Raw genomic sequence first — 18,043 nt, 5'->3', positions numbered from 1 at the left:
TATCCACTGTAAAAGACAACCAAAAGGTCATCTTCACCTCCAAATTCCTTCACATAATTTCAACGGTTCAGTGATCGCTTAGCATCTTCAGTCCGTATCTTTTAGAGCCAGATGGAATGACTGAGAGTGTCTTTGAATACCATTTCGACCTCAGAGACTTCCTTATCGAAGTTGGACCTAAAAGAATAATCCTCTCAAGATGATCAGTACGTTCACAATGACCTACCGTTGTGCCCTCAATTGTTTGGTAGTTTTTGAAGATGTTGACAATGTCTGATTGATAGCTGTTTTGAGATGGCGTCTTGGTGATTGTTGATTGCTTTTCCCGACTCGTCTAGAGGGGACCAATGCGTGTACGATGATCCTTGGAGAACGTGTCACGGTTGAAAAAGAACAACGCCAATGAACTGTGCTAGGACTTTGAGGGCCAACCTCAGGCTTGGGTGAAATATGGGTAGACCAATACTTGCCTACTAACCCTGACCATTAGGCTGAGGTGCATGTAAAATGACACGCCTTCGGGGCTGAAAGAGGGGTTGTGAGACAACCAGTGTTCGGTGTATAACGACACTTGATTATGAGGACCCCAACAAGCCGGGCGTATTCAATATAGAGACCTTCCGGCTATGTGCTTTCGGTGAAACATCTGTGATACCGAAAGACCCTGCGGAGAGATTGACCTGATCCTATATTCATTACATGTAACAACAGATGAAGTCTGTACAATTGTATCAAAAGGAGTAACGTAAGATTAATCTCTTTGACAATACAATTACTCCAGTAATAATAGAATAGCAGTGTGATATCATAGAATACCGCAGACAAAGATAGCAAGATTATGATCTGTATTTTGGGCATAAAGTCCGGAGCCTGATTTTGTTGTTTTGATGATCATTTCCCCATGAGTATGCGTGGCTTGCATTTCAGTTGCGGCAAGGCATTCTGTGGGCTGTTGGATGTGTTTTATGTTCCTTGACCCAAATCTTACATCCCCCTCTTTTTATCTTTGTAAAAATCTGCTTCAGTCGTAGGAGTATTATAATCCTCGCCATAAACCCAACTATCGAACTCACAGTTCTTCTTATCAATTGTTTGCGCGTTTGCATTGGCCTCAGATATTCCAATGGCTTCTGACCACGAATCATCGCCATTAAGCCTTGGTGCTAAATTCACTCGTGAGGTCGAGCATGCTTTGGCGCGAGACTCTTCACAGTCAGCAAAGCGAGTCTTTTTTGATGTTTGGCGAAGACTAAAGCCTGAGTACGAAGCAATGCACCAAGCATTGAATCAATACCTAAACCGCCAGCTTGAAGAGAGCTCGATACGTGCGACATTGTATAGCAGGCTGAAAAAGGACGATTCTATCTCCAAGTCCATCGACCGTCGCGAGCAACATTGGGGCACGACATACGATAGCCCCAAGCTGATACTGGACGGTATCCACGACCTTGTGGGGTTTCGGATCATTGTGGACTATCCCTCTGGTCTTGATCAATCATATCAATTGATCAAAAATCATTTCTCTGTGGAAGGGATCAATACCTTCTCCACAGATCGTGACGTGGGCGTTCTGTGGAAGCCCAGGTTTGGAGCATATGAAGGCAAGAACTTCCAAGTTCGGATGAGCCCTGATAAGCACAACACAGGCCTTTCTGTCTACTACGAAGTGCTATTTGAGATTCAAGTCACCAGCATCGCAGAGAGTCTATACAATCGATTGGCGCATCCACTGCACTACAAAAAGTCATCGGGCACACTATCTCGACAGGACGAGATGATCATTGATATGTCGCACGGCCTTTCTCTTTGCTATTGGATTACTATTGCCTGTATGGAAGAAACACTGGAAGGAAAATCAGGGATCGGCGACCAGACAAGCCCACTTCCGCACACTGTCAGAAAGATTGCTGGACATGATGCTGATGATACCCTAGACGACCTGGACGACCTTGTGAAGATTACACCCGAGATTCCAGTCATATCAGGTGACAGATCTCTGGGAAGTTCAAGAGCCGGATCATCAAGACTGAAAAGAACTGCACCCTCAGACGACATCGTCTCTATTGAAATACTCCTTAAATCACTCAGTGATATTCGTCAGGAGCACCGGTCAGACGCCGAAATATGGAATGGCATCAGAGATAAACTTGGGTAAGTGGAACTGGGTACATTTGTATATCTGGAGACTAACCAGACGGTAGATTGGATAATGGGACCTACAACGGATTTCTGAAAAGTTTTACATATGATCGAATGAATGACAGGAAGACCTCAATTCACAAAAGGCATCGCAACACGTTCGAATGGGTCTTCGGGGACGAGGAACTTGAAGACCACCGCTCAATAGACGACGTCAACAGTTCTGATGATCTCTGGAGCGACACCACGTCAAGCATAGAAAACGGATATTCAGAAGAGATGGACAACCTGCAACAGAAAAGCATTCATCGACGAGTTGAAGTACCCAGTCTCGCCAATTGGCTACAAGATGATATCAGAGGTCTCTACTGGGTCAGTGGAAAGCCCGGCTCAGGCAAAAGCTACTTCATGAAGTTTCTCGAGAGGGATGAGCGGACTCAGGTAATGCTTCAGAAATGGCAGCCACGATGCCGTATTATCTCACACTACCTTTGGAAACCCGGTAGCGACGACCAAAGCAGTTTCAAGGGGATGATTTGCTCACTCGTTCATCAAATCTTGCACGATGAGAAAGCCATCGCCATGCGCCTGTTGCGTGAAACACGAACCTTTAGTTACAAAAATTATGCAACGGACTGGGATACAGAAGATGTGGAGAATTTACTTTTCAATATTCTCAATCGCTCAACTCACCCATATCTTATCCTTATCGATGGATTAGACGAAATGTCCAAGCCCCATGATGGTATGAACCAAGTATTTCAAGTTTTGGATGCCCTGGCCAAACTGGACCGAGTGAAGGTCTGTGTGTCCAGTCGTCCTGAGAATATCTTCGTCGCCAGATTCAAATCTCAGCCAAGCCTCCGGATGCAAGATCTTACCTTGAATGATATCCGAAAGTACACAATCGATAAACTTAAGGAGTTAGATCTCGAGTTGGACGACGAGAAATTTGAGATGGTTACCTACCAAATCTCAGAGAGAGCAGAGGGCGTTTTCATATGGGTCTACATGGTTTTGAAGCAGATAAAACATGGAGTTGACGAATTCTGCGAAACCTGGGATGATATAATCGATCGTGTTGACGAGCTACCAAGTGATCTCATGAGTCTTTATCGGAACATGCTATCGAGATTTGGTGATAATGACGAAAGGTATATCAAGAAAGCCGCACGATACTTTCAATACATTCTGAAGAAACCCGCGAGAGTGCGATGCGACATCGCTATGCTCTCTCTGGCAGCGAATGAGAATGTCCTAGATGCTTTCACAACGCCAGAGCATACCCCTTGCGCAGACGAATGGGTGAAGCTCTGTAGGACTACTGAAAATACCTTTTTTTCGATCTCTGCCGGACTCTTAGAGACAAAAACTGAGGAAGATTGGTTCGGTCACGCATTGACCTCAGAAGGTGACAGCAAGATCATACCATGGGTAGCAAAATCAGTCGACTTCATACACAAAACCGCCATCGACTTCTTAGAGAGCGAGGAAGGGAAACAACTCTTCGGAAAATATGCAATGGGCACCAAAGACATACTCATGATGTATGTCAAGGTACACCTTGTCCTCCGTTCAGTCACCCGCCACAGTATCCACCCTCTCCTGTTTCTTTTTGGGGATATTGTGGACTCTCATAACAATCCACTCGGTGAGATGTTCTACCGTGACTCTCATGATGTACTATCTCTAGTTCACGCTTGTTCTATCAACAAGTCACGAGGACTTGTGCGTCCGCCTCGTTCCGTGAGCTACGAGAACTTTTTCCTCTTCCAAATTTCTCACTTTTACTGCTATGAATATGTTGAAAGCTTTCTCAAGTCTTGCACTTATAGTCTTGAAGCCTCAGCTTATGCTCTCATCGGTGCGTGTGAGTCGGACGTGACTTTGAGTCAATACTATAGTGGTTCCTACAAACGCTTCGAAGTGATCCGGGACATCTTGAGGTATCAGTCAACGGTACATGGTAGGAAAAATGAAGGCCCATCAGTTGAGAAAGTTCCAATTTTGCAAATCATGTGGGCTTGGCGCTGCTTCCTGTTGCACGAACTTTCATGGTATAACCAACAATCTATGGATAATGATAGCAAACAGTTGTTTGGAGAGATTTTAGGCCTGTTTGTCAAACTTGGAGTTATGGCCGAAGTGCCAGGACCAAAATATCTACTTGCAAGGCCGCAGAGGCTGAGGTTCCATGTTGTAAAGGACCTACACGACCACCAGTCCGATCTGGGGTACACAAGCTTGGAACCGCAAGGACGATCTCATCAGCAGGCTGAAACAATTTACATTGAAGTAAACGATGCATGGTTACTTCGTCAGCTATTGGAAAGGAGGCACATCTTGCAAAACGTCGAGCATATGATGAAGGATGATCCTTTTATGCGTGTTCTACTCGCCAACAACGGTCGTGAGTACGGCGAAGAAGAGACCGACTTCTTCTTCATAACAACCAACGAGGATATAAAAGATGACCCAGTGGACTCAATCACGCAATTGGATTACATGGCTACGTTTCCTCATGAAGAGCACAGCAACTTCAAGGCGACCGCTTTGGGAAGGTTTACGCATGTCACCCCGGTTCTAGAGACAATTGGGTACAATCTACCGGACGTCAACAAGAGTCATGTTTGCTTACATGAGTGGACTTGGCTTTAATGGTTATTGGGGTTCGATCTGGAAATTGACTACAAGATCTGGGGTATTTCTTATTCGAGTTTGAGTGCACAGGCTTTTCCATCTGCCATTACTACTGATATTTTACATTAGCATTTGAATTTCTCTCAACTAGATCTACTTAGTCTTTAGACAGAACTTCTAACTAATTCATTGCCTGTCAAGACAGTGATTGCAGTAACGAATGAGTTGAACAAACCAACTTTTGGCCAGTCTACCTGTTTCATCAAGACTTCATATCCAGGCAGTCCATGATCTTCTGGGTGGCTAAGAACATGCATATGAGGTTGTATTTAGGATACAGCCAAGACTACCCTGACTCGCCTAGCTTTATATCTGCCCCTCACTACCCATCCAGCATCTATCATATACTTCCCCACAGTGTCGAACAGGGTTAGGTTATTGGTCAGATTTAAGAAATAGTTCCATTCGGACAATGACGGTATTTCGGACTTTCTTCGTTGGATTTGTTATCAGGTATGCTAACATTTATCGTTACAGCATCTCGAGACCCGTTTATTTTTTACAAATAGCCTTCCTAATTCTAGTAATATACGCCTAATTATACTTATTCAAGTAGATAAAGGGGAAATTCCCAAAACACAAGCCCACAGACCTTGATCCTTTACTTCGAAAAAGAGTTCTTATAAAGCGCAGGCCTCCCATGCACAAGTCGTTATATAAGCTCCATCACTCAGGACTTTATTAACCCTTGATTGTGAAGATTGACGCCAAATAATATTTGACTTTCTCACTATTATACTTCCTGTTCCCATCGTTGTATAAAAAGAATGCCTAGAACACAGGAAGGATATCTCTGGTGGCAATCCCACACGGAGCGTGGTCTGGAGACCCAAGCTGTTGTTTCCAGCAGCAATCATATCGAAAGTACCTACGATGTTATTGTTATCGGTGCTGGTTTTGCTGGCCTCGTTGCTGCACGAGAACTCGCTGCCAAGGGTCTCAAGGTTCTGATAATCGAGGCTCGAGATCGCATTGGAGGACGCACTTGGACCGCTCGAGCTTTTGGAGAGGATTTTGAGATGGGCGGCACCTGGGTCCACTGGTATGATGACAGACCTAACAAAAGAAACATGCTGATACAAAGACTTTGCATTACAGGAACCAGCCACATCTTTACGCTGAACTCACACGCTACAATCTTCACCGTAATCTCAAGACTTCAAATGGAACTCTGAAGCCTGAGGTCACCTATTGGCAGAAACAGGCCGGTACTAAATCAGTTCTTGAACCGAAGGCTATGGAAGATGTTATGGAAGCCGCTGAGAGACTTGCCAGAAAAGTCTTTTCCATCGATGGGTACACCAGCAAAGAGCTCATGCCATATCCGCATGACCCAACCCGCCTGGCACCTTGGCGCAAATACGACCATCTCAGTGTCCGCCACAGACTTGATGCCATTGGGGATGAGACAGACGAGACTAAGGCATATTTTCAAGGCCTCACAAACACGTTCGGTACCTCCCCGTCGAACGAGATCGGCTTCACCGAGGCCCTCCGGTGGTACGCTCTTGGTGGCCATTCGTTGACGCAGTTATTCGAAGAGGCCGGTTTGTACAAGCTTGGAAACGGTGGAATGACGTCCTTTGCCAAAGCCATATTTCAGGATTACTGCGGCGCAGCTCTTTTCGGCACAGAGGTCACCCAGATCAGCCAAACCCCAGGCAAGGCTATCATCACTACCAAAGATGGGCGTTCTTTATCCGCGGGCCGTGTTGTGTGCACCATACCATTGTAAGTAATCCATCATGTTGACACCTTCCAGCTGCGCTGACTATCTGTCTTAAAAAGGAATGTCCTGAAGACCATTGCATTTGAGCCGCCTCTAAGTTCGCTTAAACAGCAGGCAATCAACAAGGGTCACATCACTGGGGGCGCCAAGATTCATTACAAGCTTCGACATATCACTTCTCCATGGTTCTATCAAGCACTCCCACCTACACCTTTCTGTTTCGCTTACACAGACCACAATGGGACAAAGAAAGAAAGTGACGGAACATACTGCATTGGCTTCGGACTCAATGGCGGCATTTCCAACATCGAGGATAGCGACGAGGTGATTAAGGCTTTCGATGAACACATTGGTGCAGATAACGAAGTTGATGGTTATCTGTCACATGACTGGGTGAAGGATCCCTTCTCTAGGGGAACGTGGGCTTGTTGGGGTCCGTCATCCAGCACAGTGTACCTCCAAGAGCTGCAGCTTCCACATGGCCGCGTTATGTTTGCAAGTGCAGATACAGCTGACGGCTGGCGTGGCTTCATCGATGGTGCACTTGAGCAAGGAAAGAAGGCTGCCTACGATGTGTTGCGTGAGCATTCGAAGGTTCCGAGAGCCAGTCTGTAACGGCAACCGATTCCCTCTTCAAGAAAGATAGATGTAGATTATTTACCTGCCATAGCGAAGACCAAACTCGAAAGAGGCACAGGCAGTTTATTCTACAATTATAGTGGCTGGGTTTTATTGCTTCCTTTACACTGCTTTCCTTGGTAGTTGGGTGTCAGGGGCTGTCTATTTACCCTGGAACGAAACTTGGTACTCTGCCACGGACTCTCGGACGCTCGGTCATCGGACGCTCGGACTTCGCCATCAAGCAAAGTAGAGCTACTGTAACTCCATAATTCAGTCTCAAAGAGTTCCGTCTTATCTGCTTTCTCTCGACCCACAAGTCAGTTGGAGCTAACTTGATTCAAAAGTCCCCGTCCAAAATGGTATAAAATGCTCAATTCTGCCGCTGACTTACCCCGCGGAAAGAGTCAAGCTAAACCCATCATGAACAAATAGTCCGAGTGTCGACGATGTGTGGAACTGTGGATCTCCAGAGCCAAGCGGATCAAAACCCTCCGAATCTCATTGTGGGAACTTCATCCCAGAGCTTTAGATCTCACCAAGTAAGTGTATGGCTATATCTTGGGAGGAACATCGATAACGAAGTCAATGAGCAGAGCATGTCGACTATGCGTTGTTTACGATCCTACTCGTTCGTTTTCCAACAATGAGCTCATTTAGAGCGCTAATATGTCCAAATAGGTAGGTAGCAGTCCGGCTAATTGCTTTCGAACTCGGGGGTTCTTTTTACGACATCCAAAGTGGCAAGACCAGAAGGTTGCTTTCAAGTCAAATCCGTACAGTTTGATGCTGAGTTTAACCTAGCGAAACGGTGTTTGTTTGTTCGGGGTATCACGTCAAAATAAAAGATAGCAATTAAAGACCTCACGCCAGACAAACAACAGATATTAATATTTGATCTTCAAGATGGAAAGATTTAGTAACGGAATACATCCTTGGCAGGGGAGGTAAAAAAGGGCGATGGCATAGGGACTTCGGCTTATCCACTCATACTATCATATTTCCTCTCTTCAATAGCCAAGCCACTAACCGGCAGATCAATTAGTATAAACCTAGGCACATCGGCACTTCACATGAGAGAATGAGGCTGGCACACACCGCAATCAAGTCTGACCACTGAGCTTGACCTCGCCTTAGCTATTTTCATTAGGAAGGTAATCCTACAGCCCCCGAGGAAGGAATCTCATGTAAGCGCTAATGTTTCGGGTAATATGCACCAGTGGAGTTATGTATGCGCCCTGCTGGGCTGAACACGAAGCAGGATCCCTAAACTTTCGGACTTTTGTATCTGTGCGCTGTATGGATCCGATAGAACCTATCACATCTGCAGTTAGGCAAGAAAGTAAGCCGCACAGCCGCTGGACTACCTTGCATATGCAAATAAGCAATGACGATCCTTGACTATTGGACGAGATCATTGGATATAGTAGTGAAAAAAGCGCAAGGAGTACATAACTAACTAGCCAGCGAATATATTCGAGTGGCAAATGATGTATCCTATACTACCCATGCGATAGTATTGCAGACAGCAAGATGATATTACACAGAATATTAGCATCTTTTACCTTGGCGCGTATGAACATATCTATAGCGATTACTGTAGAGACTGTCTGTACTTAGACCAATTACTCGAATGTCAGTTCTAGAATAGTAGCTGTCGCTGTTGCCTTCCCCTCTCTTATGAGACACCCGGATCCACCGGCCGCCCTATGTAACAACGTCCTATGCGAGAACGAGAGGTTCCATAAATGGAAGAACCAATTACAACAACGTCCGACTGTCCCGGCTGATGTCCCTTGTCCACTATACTAAAGCGACGATCCGGAAGGATTCCAATGCATGAAGTAACACAGACGGCGAGGAGGTAAACTCCAAATATACTCGACCGACGATCGAAAAGGATTCCAATGCATGAGGCAACGTGTACGGCGAGGAGGTAAACACGGCATAGCACCGTCATGAGAGTCTCACCGAGGGATAAACTTAGCCGTGAGTAAGGTATGCTGTTCGCCGTCTTCGTCTTACAGCCAAATAGAATAAATGCTGTGCAGCGGATTTCTATAAGAACCTGGAACATCGCACTCTACTTGACAACCTCATCACTCACAATCACATTCCAATCTCAACTACTTACCCGATACCAATCAATCAATATGAAGGCCTCTTTCGTCGTCTCTCTCCTTCTCTCCCTTGGAGTCTCAGCTACCCCAGCTGTCGACACTACCACCATTGAAGACGGTGGCTTCACCTACACTGGTATCGACAAGGTATGTAAACTTCCAACTTCACGTTGTTCTCTCCCTCATTCGTCATGATCACATCGTTGCCTCTCAACCCATAAAGCTAACATCAACCTCTTTAGCCTCTTCTCGCCCTCCGTGGTCTCGAGGCCCGTTGCGACTGCTTCCCCTGCTACTCTCCTCACGCCGACTGTTCCCCAGGAAAGTGCCAGTGTGCTGGAGACTACGGCTGCTGGTCTTGTGGTGGTGGACGCATGCAGTGTCAGCCCGGCCCTGGCTCTGGACAGTGCTGGACCTAAGCGACTTCGGCTTCTGTTCATGCGGATAGCTGGACTGTATCAGAATCACATGTGCACATTCGACATTTCGAGAGACATGTGAGACCGAAGGCATTTCTATTATAGGCAATACAATACGAATTTGGGATCAAGTGCACAAGACCTACATCGTAGAGTGAAACTGAATTATGCTACTAACAATACTGTCCAAGATTAAATTTACAGTGATCCTAATGAACTGTATCAACTTGCAATATTTAGTCTTGCTTATATGGGAAGGGATACTGGGATCTAATGTAGCTATACCATTCCTAGTGCTTAAGATATTTAATAGTCTGTAACTAGGGTTTAAGCGCCTACTGCAAGCAGCGTTTGCTTTATGTGGAGGTTAATATTGTAGACAAAACTGACTTGGCGTATTGTAGTATCGAAATTGTACTCTTGAGTGTTCATAATTGGAAATCGCTATTCAAGTATACCCAACCGAACCTAGGTCTGGTAACATCGGATCCGCTGATGCGTTACCAGTGATACTTCGATCCACTTTCAGCTTCCGTTGTATGTATGGGTTGCATGTGTTGGGAGGGTACACTTCTTCACCAAGTTGAACGATGTTGATCGTCTACACATTAGCGAGGCCGCACGGATATTCCCTGTCTTAGAGTTCCAGGCTAGATATTCCGTCGGAATCCGTGTGATCGGCATAAATGCTGTGGGACAATCATTAGGTACAACGTCGGGAAATCCGTACCCCTCATTCGAACATCTATAAACGCAGAGCGTCTGTCAGTAACAATCTAAACTTCAAGTGATTCACTCAAGCTAGTAGTCAACCACAATTCTGCGTCAACCCGATTTATTATCCACGGACATTGAACAAAATGCTATCTTGGTCGTACTTAGGAGCTCTGGCTCTCGCCCTCTCCAATCTTGTAGATTCATCTTTAGACGACAAACACAAGTCCAACTACACGGCGCCATGGCAAACTCTTTCCTCCAACTCCACATTTGCCTGAGCCAAACTTCAACGGGACTGCTTATATCAACGGTATTGACCTTTGGTACGCGACATTCGGCCCTTCACTTGAAACCAGTAAACGCAGAGGCCTCAACCCTGTGGTTTTTCTTCATGGCGGCTATGCCAACAGCGATTACTACGGCCATCAGATCCGCAATCTACAAGACGGCTTGTACACACTTATCACAATTGACTCTCGGGCACAAGGTCGATCCGGAGATGATCCCAGCAGGCCCTTGACATACGATCTGATGACGGAGGATGTGGTCGCTCTGATGGATTATCTGAAAATCGACAAGTTCTCGACAGTTGGATGGTCCGATGGAGGAATTATTTCGTTTGACCTTGCCATGAACTACACCTCTCGTATCGATCGTATTTTCTCCTTTGGTGGAACATATAGTCCTCAGAACATCAACGCCACAATTGATGACAGTCCAGTATGGACTGCATACATGAAACGAGTTGAGAAGGAGCACGAACACAACGCACCTTCGAGTGTTACATTTGAGAAGGCGTCGAAACAGTTGAACAGCATGTGGGCAACCCAGCCAAACTGGGACGCCACGTCATTTGCCAAAATCCCATCGCGATATGATGATGATGAAGCCCCCATGATCTGGATCGTTGATGGCGACTATGAAGAGGCAGTGACTCGTGATACACCCGAAAAACTACGCAGCTGGGTAAGTATTTAATTACTGATCGACTTATGACTTGTAATGGATGACTAACAAGCGCCTCTAGATTTGGGGCTCCGACCTTTCGATTCTGCCAGGAGTCAGCCATTTTGCGTAAGTACGGTGATCCTCATTGTTACCTCTTTGCCAATGTCCACGAAGTTTTCTACAGGACCCTAGTACTTTCAACCTCATGCTAGAACGATTCTTGAACTATCCTAGGATGAATGATCTCTATACGGCAGTTGAGTCGGATCTGTAACGAGGGGATACATTATCCTCAATAGGCTTCGTTTCATTTCTTTCCATCTCTGTTATTTTAATTCTTTAGAATCGGGGCTTTACCAAGCAGTCCAAGACATCGCAGTTTATCGACGAGAAGAACCCCCACTGTCTAGCCTTGGATAACGACACAATCTGTTTCATAGTGATGCTACACGTATTTTGAGCGAAATCACATGTGGTAGGTGGTATATTGAGTCCGAAAAACTAAGTCATGCAACTGTATGAGGGTAATCCGTTGGCAGTAATAGCTGGCGATGCAATCTTGGAACAAGCTCAGCAAAGCCTGGTTCGTTTTCTGCATTGACGGCACCATGTCGAACAAGAAAGTCTAGCATGACACACGCACAACTGGGCTTAAATTCGTACCGAAGTAGGGCAGCTTTCACTTCGTCAACACTCATCAGTCGCAGCCACTCGATTCCCTCTTCAGCAGCATGTAGTGTCACATCCGAGCCGACTTCCATGTCGTAGACGTGTTGAACCAAAAGACGGTTCCACCGGAGACTGCCGCGCTTGAGTCAATGCCTAACTCCTCTTTCGCTTCGCGTATCAACGATTGGAACGGCGTCCCGCCATGTTGAATATCTCCTCCAACGGCATTGTCTAGCATCCCCGCGTAGGTCATCTTGTTGAGACTACGTCGTGCTATCCAGATGCGACCCATCGATGCCTGGTCTGTGCGCTGAACAATAGTCAGCTGAACTCCGGTTGAAACAATCCCAAAGTATGGCGGCGCCATGGCTCGGTCAACAGCAAACAGAAATGGTGCTCCCAGAACTGGAAACTTCTATCCTGGCCACTTTGAAAGGTTTCTAAACAATCCAAGTTACTGGGCTGCTTTCAAGAGTCTCTCAAAAGCACGAGCACTGGATGGAGCAATGTCTACGCTACTGTCGGGTATCATGCGAACGGTTTGTGCAGCATAGTCGAGTTCGAATTCAGAAGTCCATGGCATTTGAGCAACCGTTGAGGACACAAGAATCCCGAATGCGCGATCATCTCCAGGAAGTAAAAATCGCCAAAGTTGAGAGACGGCAGCTGCATAAGCTGCTTGACCTTGGAAATCATTTCTTGGGAAGCTATTACTATTTCATTAGCAAATAAATATCGAAATCCAAACATTTGGACCGCTTACTTATCGCAACGGTCAACAACTGCCAGAAAGGTCGTTTTCTCTTCCATGTTTGGTGGTGACAACTTGGGCATCTAGGGTCAGTGGAACAGAGAATGGAATGTTCGAAAGGTACCCGAGGGAGTTTATTGCAGCAGCTTTTAGTCTTGTTTTCTCTTTCCTCCTGCACAGAGATGAAATAACGCTGGTGTGGGTGTATATATCTACAGTTCAAAAATCAAGGTATTTGCATCGGAAAGGCGATGTAACATGCCGGCATTGGCATAATCGGAGCACCATGACTACGGCAATGGATTTGGGGAGTACAAGACAGACGGCGAGGTGGACTGATCACATTGCCAGGTGACTCCAGCCACGGTATGACAACGGCGAGCCCACCAATGGTATGAGGTAAAGCGAAGGACAAGAACCATGCCCCGTGTCGTATACACTTTTGCTGGGCGAAGCGGTGGGCATGTGTGTTTCAACATGCACGCAAACTGATCCCATATAGGCTCTGAAGAACGTTACATTGTTACTGGTCCAGACTGAAGGCACGACAAAGGAAGCAAACGTCTCTTGTTACTTGCTAATCAATGTCCACTTTGCAACCTCGAAATGTCTTGAATGAGGCTCAACAAGTAGCCAGAAGAACAGGATTCCCTGGCGAGAATCTATAAGAAGATGGAAAATATAAATAGAGTGATATATGTAATAGAAGAGTATCAGTAGTTACAAGTTGAATTAAAAACTTAAACTTGCCTTTACTTCTTTCTCGGATCCTTTTGTTTCTGTACCTTTTTTAATTATCATTATAACCTTTATACTTATCATTACCGTCACCATCTAGTCTCCAAGATACCATCCAAAATAAATAATTTATAACTGGTGACGTTCCAGTTCCATTGGCACGATAACAATGAGCAAAGAACCAAGACTCAAAATCGCCATCATTGGGGGCGGGCCAGGCGGCCTTGGGGCTGCCATAGAATTTGCAAAGCTTCCTTTTGTCGACTGGGATTTATACGAGAAGAGTTCACTGGTCAGCGAGATAGGTGGTGGCTTTACGATACAACCACAAACATGGAGATTGCTCGAGCATAACGGCGCAGCTGACAACATTCGTTCTGAGGACTACTTTAGGCCTGAACAAGGACAGATCGAGCAAAGACGGTAAGCATTCGGAGCTATGATCCGTTTATATCACTGACATTATTTCTCCGCGTCCTGAAGGAACGGGAGAACCGGAGAATTGCTGATTGAGAAGTGCCACGAACATGATGTACCGTTAAAACGGCGAAGCTGCCGTCTTGCTCGAACGAAGCTTCAAAGTGCGTTACTGAAGAATGTCGATTAGAGCCACATACATTTGTCGAAACGCCTCGAAGGTTTAAAGCGAATGCCAAATCACCAATTACAAATTGTCTTTGAAGATGGCACTGAAGACCAAGTCGATTTATTAGTTGCAGCAGATGGTATCAGATCCGTAAGGCTTCAGTCTAATCCACCCACAACATGTAATTCGCAATGCCTTGCTGATATTCATCCCAGTGCATCCGTCAGTTCTGTTTTCCCAATCACACTCTTCATTACAACGGACAATCTGTGTACCGTACAATTGTCAGTAAAGCCAAAATTGCCAAAATTAAAGGAATCCCATGGGCCCCAGTCTTCTGGAAGCATGTCAGCGGCTTGTATGTCTTTACGTGTCCCCTCGGGGGAGATGATTTTGAAGTCACTGCGCGCATGCGGAAACAGAACGAAGACTCAGAACCGGTAAGCTGGGGTCGGACATTCGATTTCCACGCCCTTCTTCCAGAATATCATGACTTTTGTCGTCCTGTGCGGCAGATATTGGGCCTTGCTGCTGGAGGAGATACGCAGGAGTTTGCCCTATTCTCTGGAAATCATTTAAGCCATGTTATATCGGGCAACAATATCGCTACGATAGGGGATGCATCTCACGCCCTTTTGGGAAACTTTGGGTCAGGTGCTGGATTTGCTTTGGAGGATGCATGCACGCTGGCCCGTGCTATCAAATGGGCCTGGCTCGGCGGAAAGACGCTCAAAGCTGGTTTAGAGCTATTTGACTCTGTGAGATCTCCGCACTACCGGCGTCTTCATAACCTTGTGAGCAGGTTTGCGGAGATCAAGGCCGAGCTTCGTGCGAAAAGCTTGACACTCGACGACGAAATTGCTGAGCGTGTGAAGAGGATTTCAAAAGCTTCAGAGTCGTGGATGTACGATTATGAGATTGACAAGGTGGTTGACGAGGCCCTTGAGGCAGCAGATATGGGGATGGGTCAGTAATAAGCATATTGAAATGATATGAGAGAGAGTGTTGAACTATTATTGTATACATGCGTCCCAGCTAGACATAATTATCAATCGTTAACAGTCGCGATATTAGATTGCATGTAATTGTCAGTTCAATAGCATTGTATAAAATGAATGTTGTCTGGAAATATACAGAAATGAATACCGCCGATTCGATATCACTATCACAGCGGGCTGCGAAGTTGGCCCAGCTCCGTGACATGCCCCTTCATCGATGATCGTTCCTCATCGGTCAGTGTGATTCCAAACCAATGTCTCAGAGCATCTACCCTTTCCTCCTCACTCCGGCACTCCTGCACTACTGTTGTTTTCCAACCAAGATTCTCTTTGATGAACGCGTTGAAACAAATTCGCTTTCCAAATATTTCTTGGGCTTGGTGGTTCATGTCTTCTCCCTTGCTGCTCCCGGAGACATCTCTTCGCAAGAACTTGACCACACATACGGACGTCACAGCAGCGCTGTCTGGACTTGCTGAGGTGAAGCAGTTGACTACAGAAAAGTCTGCCGGTAGCCACTCCACCCTGTCGCTGAAGCTGTAGAAAGCAGTCCATGGCCGGTCCTCACTGTTTCGGCACTGGTACTGCCACATCTTGAGCTCTGGAGCCCTCGACGACTGTCCAGGGATGAAATCGCGAATCAAGCGGGCGTCCTGTGTGCCCATGTTGCGAATCATGGACCCTTCCACGAGCTGCATGGGCTGTGTTGGACCGTCGCCACCAAAGCAGACATCTGAAACCCATCGAGATGAGTCAGAGAATGTCACGATGAGCACAATGTGACCCCTGTTAATATAGTTAGCTACAATTAAAATGGACGGCGTCATTGCAACTCACCAGCCTTGGAAATGCCCTTGTGGGATGCCATCGACACGATTTCGGCTTTTTGTGCCGACGGGATAAACTTGAAACCCCAGGTCGCGGAGCATGAAAAGGAACAAAAGGTTGTTTTCGAGGCAGTAACCACCTCTGCCGCGACCGCAACCCACAATCTTGTCAAATAGATCTTGAGGATCGAGTCGAACTTGTCGGTCTCGTGAATAATGGAGCACAAGGGTCTCATAGGGGACTGCTGATATCATGTACGTGTGCAAAATCCTCAAAGACTCGGGACTGGGCACCAGCGCTTTTGGGTCACGATACTGGGAAGGAACATCGATGAGCGCCAAGAAGTCAGCGACTTGCTGCAGAGAATAGATTCGAGCCATGGTAGACTGTGTAGTCGAGTTTGTGAGGTATTGATGGTAGTATGAAGAATGAAGAGAACGAGGCAGTCATTGAGAATAGTAGTTGGGGCTTTATAGTTGAATTTGATTCAAGTTGAGTGACTCATTGTCGCCGCTGAGCGAAGCCCATTTTCTTTTCTTAATCACTGATGAACAAAGGAATCTCGCTAGCAGATTTGGGGACGACGTAATGAGGCTTGCACCATCATGTCCTCCAAAATGAGGAGGTTGACTAGGTACCTCGGATAACCGCGTCCTGCCAGCTCAGCGCACATGACATGGCGCCCCTGGTCTCTACATCGATCGTTGTAGTTACTAGACCGTATTGCCTGTTGATAGGGTTTCCATCTTCAATTACACTTTTTTTGAGCATCATGACTCCAATGCCCTCACACATGACCTTTGCCCTACTATAAGGTTCAGAAGGGGCACAAAATGCGCTATTTACTTCAATCCGGTTTCTTTCCTCTTCCTTCCACCCGCATCAATATATCACAAAACCACACACAATAACCGCAAAACAATAACCACAAATAACAACCACCTTTAAAGATAGATCGCACACAGACTCTTGAACAAGCCATCAGCGGCCCTAATTACGGAAGGGCTAGGCCTATCTTCTTTAGAGGTATTAAGATATCTCTTAATAATATCTGCTATCATTAACGCAACAACCTAACGGAAAGTAACTCCTTCAGCAACATCAATAAGGCTCTCAAAGGCATAGCCAACAGCCTACTCACCAAGATATACCATTTTGGCTATACAGCCTTCTTAATATCTTCAATCGCCCACTATAGCGGCAAGAAGAAGGAAGCCCAAGAGAAGATTGCTACACTTGAAGATGATATCAAAGATGATATCGAGGATGACAGACCTAGCGGACCGTATTGCATTGCATGCCCCTCATCCAATATTGGTCCATCCAGTCAGTGGACTTTGGAACATTTGTACTACCATACCTGCTAGACCTACATGCTGATGTTGCACTCACATTGGGCGCTGACTTATCTACAGTGATTCATCTCCTCTTGGGGGCTCCTCCATTTCCTGTTATTTTTGTTGCTTCGTCGGACAATTTAATGCGTGCTCACCCTTCTCTTCTTCTCTTCCCCTTCACAACTTGAGAGGAGGTTGGCACGGAGCTTTGGCTGTTGCTCACCTCTGCTCCTTAACATCGCAACACACACAGACAGCAACAATGATTTCGTCCCTGTACAAGCTCACGGCGACTCATGCATTGGAGCTAATAAACAACAACACTATCTCGGTTGAAGCCTACGCCAAATCCCTCTTGGACCGCATCGAGGAAAGGGATTCTACAGTCAAAGCATGGGCTTACCTAGGTGCGGTCGATGGATTCACAATTGGAATTGAGTCGCTAATAATACTGTTAAAGACCCTGCCTTGGTGCTCAGCCAGGCACGAGCTCTTGACAGGCTTCCAATTGAGGAGAGAGGGCCTCTTCACGGTCTTCCGATTGGCATCAAGGACATCATGAACACTAAAGGTATTTTGTTTTTAGTAGTTTGTGGCAGGCTCCAAGCTGACGGAACTCTAGACATGCCGACACAATACGGATCCCCAATCTATCAAGGGCATCAGCCAAGTTTCGACTCATCCGCAGTCGCCATCTTACGAGCCGCTGGGGCAATCATCTTCGGTCAGTAACTGTTTCAGGCAAT

General features: G+C 46.1%; 7 protein-coding genes across 7 annotated transcripts; 5 read left to right on the top strand and 2 right to left on the bottom strand.

The window, feature by feature from the left end:
- Positions 1-1,123: 1,123 nt before the first annotated feature.
- FPSE_08083 (uncharacterized protein) lies at positions 1,124-4,797 on the top strand (the record flags this gene model as incomplete). The annotated part of the gene is made up of 2 exons (XM_009261201.1): positions 1,124-2,151; positions 2,202-4,797. 2 exons carry the CDS (start codon positions 1,124-1,126, stop codon positions 4,795-4,797), a joined length of 3,624 nt encoding a protein of 1,207 aa, XP_009259476.1.
- Positions 4,798-5,606: 809 nt separating this feature from the next.
- Positions 5,607-7,183, top strand: FPSE_08082 (uncharacterized protein; the record flags this gene model as incomplete). The annotated part of the gene is made up of 3 exons (XM_009261200.1): positions 5,607-5,881; positions 5,938-6,570; positions 6,628-7,183. 3 exons carry the CDS (start codon positions 5,607-5,609, stop codon positions 7,181-7,183), a joined length of 1,464 nt encoding a protein of 487 aa, XP_009259475.1.
- Positions 7,184-9,339: 2,156 nt separating this feature from the next.
- FPSE_08081 (uncharacterized protein) lies at positions 9,340-9,725 on the top strand (the record flags this gene model as incomplete). The annotated part of the gene is made up of 2 exons (XM_009261199.1): positions 9,340-9,453; positions 9,549-9,725. 2 exons carry the CDS (start codon positions 9,340-9,342, stop codon positions 9,723-9,725), a joined length of 291 nt encoding a protein of 96 aa, XP_009259474.1.
- Positions 9,726-10,585: 860 nt separating this feature from the next.
- FPSE_08080 (uncharacterized protein) lies at positions 10,586-11,520 on the top strand (the record flags this gene model as incomplete). The annotated part of the gene is made up of 3 exons (XM_009261198.1): positions 10,586-10,599; positions 10,667-11,408; positions 11,470-11,520. The coding sequence occupies 3 exons, from the start codon at positions 10,586-10,588 to the stop codon at positions 11,518-11,520; spliced, it is 807 nt and encodes a 268-aa protein (XP_009259473.1).
- Positions 11,521-12,513: 993 nt separating this feature from the next.
- Positions 12,514-12,869, bottom strand: FPSE_08079 (uncharacterized protein; the record flags this gene model as incomplete). Its single annotated transcript, XM_009261197.1, has 2 exons — positions 12,514-12,766; positions 12,823-12,869. 2 exons carry the CDS (start codon positions 12,867-12,869, stop codon positions 12,514-12,516), a joined length of 300 nt encoding a protein of 99 aa, XP_009259472.1.
- Positions 12,870-13,717: 848 nt separating this feature from the next.
- Positions 13,718-15,108, top strand: FPSE_08078 (uncharacterized protein; the record flags this gene model as incomplete). Its single annotated transcript, XM_009261196.1, has 3 exons — positions 13,718-13,971; positions 14,032-14,080; positions 14,350-15,108. The coding sequence occupies 3 exons, from the start codon at positions 13,718-13,720 to the stop codon at positions 15,106-15,108; spliced, it is 1,062 nt and encodes a 353-aa protein (XP_009259471.1).
- A 191-nt stretch (positions 15,109-15,299) lies between these two features.
- FPSE_08077 (uncharacterized protein) lies at positions 15,300-16,340 on the bottom strand (the record flags this gene model as incomplete). The annotated part of the gene is made up of 2 exons (XM_009261195.1): positions 15,300-15,918; positions 15,970-16,340. 2 exons carry the CDS (start codon positions 16,338-16,340, stop codon positions 15,300-15,302), a joined length of 990 nt encoding a protein of 329 aa, XP_009259470.1.
- Between the last annotated feature and the right edge of the window lie 1,703 nt (positions 16,341-18,043).

The sequence above is a fragment of the Fusarium pseudograminearum genome, chromosome 2, assembly GCF_000303195.2.
Source record: "Fusarium pseudograminearum CS3096 chromosome 2, whole genome shotgun sequence".
Lineage (NCBI taxonomy): Eukaryota > Fungi > Ascomycota > Sordariomycetes > Hypocreales > Nectriaceae > Fusarium > Fusarium pseudograminearum.
The sequence above is the reverse complement of the archived record's forward strand: the minus strand, read 5'-3'. Positions and strand labels throughout refer to the sequence as shown.